The 7,711-nt window shown below is 39.8% G+C and overlaps 1 protein-coding gene across 1 annotated transcript; it reads left to right on the plus strand.

Annotated features, from left to right (window-relative positions):
• The first annotated feature begins 1,871 nt into the window (after positions 1-1,871).
• On the plus strand, positions 1,872-7,220 carry LOC130692622 (serine/threonine-protein phosphatase 6 regulatory ankyrin repeat subunit B-like). Its single transcript, XM_057515759.1, has 4 exons — positions 1,872-2,162; positions 2,227-2,732; positions 2,814-2,929; positions 3,005-7,220. The coding sequence occupies exons 1-4, from the start codon at positions 1,921-1,923 to the stop codon at positions 7,088-7,090; spliced, it is 4,950 nt and encodes a 1,649-aa protein (XP_057371742.1). The 5' UTR covers positions 1,872-1,920; the 3' UTR covers positions 7,091-7,220.
• Positions 7,221-7,711: the final 491 nt, after the last annotated feature.

Consider the following 7,711-nt stretch of genomic DNA (forward strand, 5'->3'; position numbering starts at 1 on the left):
AATTTTCCCAACAATGTATTCTTCATCGTCCATGTCACTGAGCAGAGATGAAGCCTGATTTGACACCTTTTTTCCTTTATTATTCCAGGCATGACAAAAATCATTTGGATTAGGAAGGCTACGGCGGACAGACGGCCGGATCCACATTTTTAAGTTCACCTTGCTTATGCTGGATGTTTACTCAGAGAAGAAAACTGCCCTTTTGAATACCATGCTTCATTTTTGTCTGTCAAGAGATGGAAATAAACAGCATTACTCAGACAGGCCAATGAACGGAAATTACTTGTAGGAATCTACGGGTTAAGTTATACGTTAACCCTAACCTATGTTAAGTTACCGAATATTTTTTTTTTCTTACCTCTTGCCTAAAAATTTTGCGCCAGAATGAAGAAAGCCTTTTTCTTTCTTGTCAGTTATGCGCCAGAAAATACCTCATGCTTTGTTGCCATACTTTTCCAAATCAGCCGTAATGCGAAACGAAAGCAGTAGTCGGGTCTAAACACCTGATTGGCTGTGATCCGGGGCTCACCAATCTGCCCCATGCCTGGAATGGGCCATTCACGGGATGACAGAGACATATTCTACACCGGGGCAGTGGCGGGGCTCAGTTCCTGGGTCACACCGATAACCCGGTCGTCATTTTAGAAGATGGCGGATTCAATGAAACCAAATTATTAAAAAAAGCCTTCCGATGATCAGCCAGAAAAATGATTGCACTTTCGTAAACAATCTACCGTTTGCAATTGGTTTCCGTACACCGCGTTCAACTGTCTTTTAGTGCATTAGAATCTTTAACTTGGTTCTTCTATGCTTCAGCTAAACACGTCCACGGTACACGTGAGATGGGAAGAATTAGATAAATCACTTTCTGACATTTAGGAGTTGGTGATAATGTTCACCGTGGCAAATAAGCTGGGAAAATGCGAGAATTGAATTAAGCATTTACAGGGCAAATGATTTGGGTTCAGATGGCACTCCAGTACATGGTTTACGTCTTGCGCATTTTGTATTCAATTCGAATACGGCCGAAAAGAAGAATTGAATGCTGTTTGAAAGAAGAGGTATATTGTTAGCGACTTCACCGTTACCTCGCCTTTAATGATATCTTTTGTGAATCTGGTTGCGCTAGTTGTCCTCCATCTTCAACAGCTGCGTCTAAGGTAACCAGTGTTGGTTTTATTTGGACCGGATCAAACGAGGCAGCGAACTGAGATTCACTTGTGACAAGCCGATGGTGCAATTCGCACGCGGCTTTGTCACGCGGCTTTAAGCAAAAATATTTCCAACGGGTTAACTAAAACATTTGTAATTTCAAGTTGTTTTACCTTCCGATTAGCGTCACCTTGAGTGTCAACAAATACAATTTAATAAATATCCTATGTTAATAATAGAAATGAAGCAGCTTATATTCACAGTATATTTAGATAAAAAGAAAAGAAGGGGGGGGGGGAGCTTCAGGAAAGATAACGAGAAAATAATGCGATAAGGTATACGTGTCGAAAGCAAACAGTGCAGAGCACAATTAATAAAACTCTTTGAAAAAATGTATTATACGCAGAAACCTTAAAAAACGATTGGAAAGATAAACTGAGAGAATTATTAATTCGATGCAAATCATTTGACAAGCTTTCGTCAACGAGAAAAAAGTCCCGTAAAAATGATTTGATGAGTATAATTTTAAGGAGAAAATGAAAACACCTTTCTGACATTTCACAGGGATCAACAGGTAGACGACGTGATAGGGCATCATTATCTGCATTGGACTCGTAAATTCTACTTTGTGCATTACAGATAAAGTGACTGATAAACTCAAAGGAATTTCGGTTTGCAAGTGAGGGTTGTCCAGTTTTAAACGGTATTTTCCAATAACAGCTCGTACAAGTTCTTGTCTCGCTAGTTTCGGGTGCAATTAAGTCTAAAATGCCATCAACTACTTCCGTAAATGTAGACGGCATCCAATTCGATAGCAATGATTTTTTGGGTCGTGGTGGCTACGGTTCAGTTCATCGTGGAACGTATAAAGATCAAAGCGTAGCAGTGAAAAGAATTTGGAAGAATAATGGCAAAGATCAAGAAGATGACAACGAATTAAAAATTCTGCAAAAGTTAAACCATCCCAATATAGTTAAATTTGTCCACTTCGCAAGCAATGCTGACTTCAAGTAAGATTGTTACGTGATAATGTTGAATTGAAAAGAGAATTTCCATATGATTTCTGCGATTCAGTTACTTTGCTTTGGAATTGTGCGACGCATCACTGGATCAGGTGTTCCTAAATGAGGACGATCCCCAGAAATATAATGGACCTGCATTACCAAATAATTTCGAGGTTTTCTCCCAGTTAGCAACTGGTCTCAAATACATTCATTCGAAGAAACTAATCCATCGGGACATTAAACCGGAAAACATTCTCATTTCTGTGAAACATACTAAACAAGGTAAAGACATAACGATCAAATGGGCCGATTTTGGATTGTCACGAGAAGTGAGTGAACGAGGAACATTCACAATGAGTGGAATCAGAGGGACTCTACTTTGGTTCTCTCCCGAAGAGATAGAAATTATGGGCAGAAACCTAAGCATTGAAAAAACTAAAGGCTCCTACAAAAGCGACATTTACGCAGAAGGCCTCGTCTTTGGTTATATTCTCTTAAAAGGAAAGCATATTTACGGTGAAAATCAATACGATATTGTGGCGAACATGAAGCAGAACAATCGAGTCAATATGAGTGGTAAGCTACCTCTTTAGGCAGATCATAAAACATAACCATACTTACTTTAATAGTTAAATGTATAAAACTTTTGAAAAATAGAAATTCACCAGAAACATTTAGCACGTAACTTAATAGAACAAATGCTGACCAGCACACCTGAAACACGAATTACATCTGAAGAAGTTGTTAATCAGCTTGAAGCCATAAATATCAAAGTAAGCAATTCACACAAGTTTAACACCTTCTTCGTCAGTGAAATTTTAGTTTTCTAACAAAGGTTTTCCATTTAGCATAGCGAAAAGGAAAAACAGCTTCATCAGCTGTCTACATGTCCCATAACAGATTGTAGGAATAACATCGAATCTTTAATGCAACTCGGTGTCGACTTAAACGCAAAGGATGACGATGGATGGAATGCGCTTCATCTTGTGTGTCGAAAAAATTCAAGTCCACATTTAATCCATGCGATTAAACTCTTGATCGAACTCGGCATCGACAAGGACGCAAAAACCAACGATGGAGCGAATGCGTTTCATCTTTTGTGTCGATACAATTCAAGTCCACATTTAATCCATGCGATTAAACTCTTGATCGTACTCGGCATCGACAAGGACGCAAAGATCAACGATGGATCGAATGCGCTTCATCTTTTGTGTTCTAACGATTCAAGCCCACACTTCATCGATGCGATTCAACTCTTGATCGAACTCGGCTTCGACAAAAACGCAAAAACCAACGATGGAGCGAATGCGTTTCGTCTTTTGTGTCGATACAATTCAAGTCCACAATTAATCGATGCGCTTCAACTCTTGATCGAACTCGGCATCGACAAGGACGCAAAAACCAACGATGGAGCGAATGCGTTTCATCTTTTGTGTCGATACAATTCAAGTCCACAATTAATCGATGCGATTCAACTCTTGATCGAACTCGGCTTCGACAAAAACGCAAAAACCAACGATGGATGCAATGCGCTTCATCTTTTGTGTGAATACAGTTCAAGCCCACACTTAATCGATGCGATTAAACTCTTGATCGAACTCGGCATCGACAAAAACGCAATAACTAAGGCTGGATCGAATGCGCTTCATCTTTTGTGTCGAAACAATTCGAGTCCACACTTAATCGATGCGATTAAAGTCTTGCTCGAACTCGGCTTCGACAAAAACCTCAAGAACAACGATGGATGGAATGCGCTTCATTATTTGCGTTCTAACAATTCAAGCCCACACTTAATCGATGCGATTAAACTCTTGATCAAACTCGGCATCGACAAAAACGCAAAAACCAACGATGGAGCGAATGCGTTTCATCTTTTGTGTCGATACAATTCAAGTCCACAATTAATCGATGCGCTTCAACTCTTGATTGAACTCGGCATCGACAAGGACGCAAAAACCAACGATGGATCGAATGCGCTTCATCATTTGTGTCGAAACAATTCAAGTCCACACTTAATCAATGCGATTAAACTCTTGATTGAACTCGGCATCGACAAGGACGCAAAAACCAACGATGGATCAAATGCGCTTCATCATTTGTGTTCTAACAATTCAAGCCCACACTTAATCGATGCGATTAAACTCTTGCTCGAACTCGGCTACGACAAAAACCTCAAGAACAACGATGGATGGAATGCGCTTCATCTTTTGTGTTCTAACAATTCAAGCCCACACTTCATCGATGCGATTAAACTCTTGATCAAACTCGGCATCGACAAAAACGCAAAAACCAACGATGGAGCGAATGCGTTTCATCTTTTGTGTCGATACAATTCAAGTCTACATTTAATCGATGCGATTAAACTCTTGATCGAACTCGGCTTCGATAAAAACGCAAAGGACAACGATGGATGGAATGCGCTTCATTATTTGTGTCGAAACAATTCAAGCCCATACTTAATCGATGCAATTAAACTCTTGGTCAAACTCGGCATCGACACGGACGCAAAGGATAAAAAGAAGTGGAATGCGCTTCATCTTTTGTGTTATTACAATTCAAGCCCACATTTAATCGATGCGATTAAACTCTTGCTCGAACTCGGCTTCGACAAAAACGTCAAGAACAACGATGGATCGAATGCGCTTCATCTTTTGTGTTATAACAAATCAAGCCCACATTTAATCGATGCGATTAAACTCTTGATCGAACTCGGCATCGACAAGGACGCAAAAACCAACGATGGATCAAATGCGCTTCATCATTTGTGTTCTAACAATTCAAGCCCACACTTAATCGATGCGATTAAAGTCTTGCTCGAACTCGGCTTCGACAAAAACGTCAAGAACCACGATGGATCGAATACGCTTCATTATTTGTGTCGAAACAATTCAAGCCCACATTTAATCGATGCGATTAAACTCTTGATCGAACTTGGCATCAAGAAAAACGCAAAAACCAACGATGGAGCGAATGGGCTTCATCTTTTGTGTTCTTACAATTCAAGCCCACATTTAATCGATGCGATTAAACTCTTGATCAAACTCGGCATCGACAAAAACGCAATAACTAAGGCTGGATCGAATGCGCTTCATCTTTTGTGTCGAAACAATTCAAGTCCACATTTAATCGATGCGATTAAAGTCTTGCTCGAACTCGGCTTCGACAAAAACGTCAAGAACAACGATGGATCGAATGCGCTTCATCTTTTGTGTTATAACAAATCAAGCCCACATTTAATCGATGCGATTAAACTCTTGATCGAACTCGGCATCGACAAAAACGTAAAGGACAACGATGGATGGAATGCGCTTCATTATTTGTGTCAAAACAATTCAAGCCCACACTTAATCGATGCGATTAAACTCTTGATCGAACTCGGCTTCGACAAAAACGCAAAAACCAACACTGATTCGAATGCGCTTCATCTTTTGTGTTATAACAATTCAGGCCCACATTTAATCGATGCGATTAAACTCTTGATCAAACTCGGCATCGACAAGAAGGGAGAGGACAACTTTAGATGGAATGCGCTTCATCGCTTGTGTTCTAACAATTCAAGCCCACATTTAATCGATGCGATTAAATTCTTGATCAAACTCGGCATCGACAAAAATGCAAAGGAGATCCTTGGAAAGAATGCATTTCATCTTTTGTGTTATAACAATTCAAGCCCACATTTAATCGATGCGATTAAACTCTTGATCGAACTCGGCATCGACAAAAACGCAAAAACCGACGATGGATCGAATGCGCTTCATTATTTGTGTTCTAACAATTCAAGCCCACACTTAATCGATGCGATTAAACTTTTGATCGAACTCGGCTTCGACAAAAACGCAAAAACCAACACTGATTCGAATGCGCTTCATCTTTTGTGTTCTAACAATTCAAGCCCACATTTAATCGATGCGATTAAACTCTTGATCAAACTCGGCATCGACAAAAACGCAAAAACCAACGATGGATCGAATGCACTTCATCTTTTGTGTTCTAACAATTCAAGCCCACACTTAATCGATGCAATTAAACTCTTGATCGAACTCGGCATCGACACGGACGCAAAGGATAAAAAGAAGTGGAATGCGCTTCATCTTTTGTGTTATTACAATTCAAGCCCACATTTAATCGATGCGATTAAATTCTTGATCAAACTCGGCATCGACAAAAATGCAAAGGAGATCCTTGGAAAGAATGCATTTCATCTTTTGTGTTCTAACAATTCAAGCCCACATTTAATCGATGCGATTAAACTCTTGATCGAACTCGGCATCGACAAAAACGCAAAAACCGACGATGGATCGAATGCGCTTCATTATTTGTGTTCTAACAATTCAAGCCCACACTTAATCGATGCGATTAAACTTTTGATCGAACTCGGCTTCGACAAAAACGCAAAAACCAACACTGATTCGAATGCGCTTCATCTTTTGTGTTCTAACAATTCAAGCCCACACTTAATCGATGCAATTAAACTCTTGATCGAACTCGGCATCGACACGGACGCAAAGGATAAAAAGAAGTGGAATGCGCTTCATCTTTTGTGTTATTACAATTCAAGCCCACATTTAATCGATGCGATTAAACTCTTGATCGAACTCGGCATCGACAAAAATGCAAAAGGGAATGAAGAATGGAATGCGCTTCATCTTTTGTGTCGATACAGTTTAAGCCCACACTTAATCGATGCGATTAAACTCTTGATCGAACTCGGCATCGACAAGGACGCAAAGATCAACACTGGATGGAATGCGCTTCATCTTTTGTGTGAATACAGTTCAAGCCCACACTTAATCGATGCGATTAAACTCTTGATCGAACTCGGTATTGACAAAAACGCAAAAACCTCCTTCTTTGGATGGAATGCATACGATCTGAGTCGGCGCAATACAAATCTTACAAACTGCAACCTGTACGAAATTTTTAAAACCGGATGAGGTGAATTTTCGAAGATATTATTTATGGTATTTACAAGGATATCAAGGTTGTTTGAAAAGTCACAAAACGCGCAACGTTGCAATAAATGATATTCTCGGCAAAATACAGCTAACTACATAAATTGATCAATCGCAAAGAGTATTTATTTCGAACTGTAATGTCAACGCATGTAAGTTAAATAAATTAACACTCGAAAAAAAAATAAGGTACTGGTCGACGGACTACCTCACAAAGTAAGGCGCATCACATCAGCTAGAACCTGATTAAGGCGAAAGTTATAACCTAAGTGAATGGACGTGTTTAAGGAGACGTAACGAAAAATTGATCCCTTTTTTTTAGTAATTACGTCCTTGATAAGGAAACAACTAGTTGTTTTCGTCCTCTCCTATCGATCATTCCCTTGCCTATCATTGCAACCACGATAGAAATATTTGTATTTTGCACAATTAAACGGAATCGTCAAACGTAAGCATTAAACTGTCTAACTTGTCCGCGGAAACCGCTTTCTCCGTTTGGTGAGCCAACTGCAAAAAGAACGACCACACGTCCACCAACACAACCCTGTTATGGTTGGAGACCGCCAGTTTAGGAGAAACGCGAATCATTCAGCGAGAATGGTG

This window comes from Daphnia carinata, unplaced genomic scaffold, assembly GCF_022539665.2.
Source record: "Daphnia carinata strain CSIRO-1 unplaced genomic scaffold, CSIRO_AGI_Dcar_HiC_V3 NW_026453007.1, whole genome shotgun sequence".
Lineage (NCBI taxonomy): Eukaryota > Metazoa > Arthropoda > Branchiopoda > Diplostraca > Daphniidae > Daphnia > Daphnia carinata.

Coding starts and splice junctions, on each gene's coding strand:
- LOC130692622 (XM_057515759.1), top strand. CDS start 1,921: ATGCCATCAACTACTTCCGTAAATGTAGACGGCATCCAATTCGATAGC. Junction 2,163..2,226: donor GCAAGCAATGCTGACTTCAA/GTAAGATTGTTA, acceptor TCTGCGATTCAG/TTACTTTGCTTTGGAATTGT. Junction 2,733..2,813: donor CAATCGAGTCAATATGAGTG/GTAAGCTACCTC, acceptor TTTGAAAAATAG/AAATTCACCAGAAACATTTA.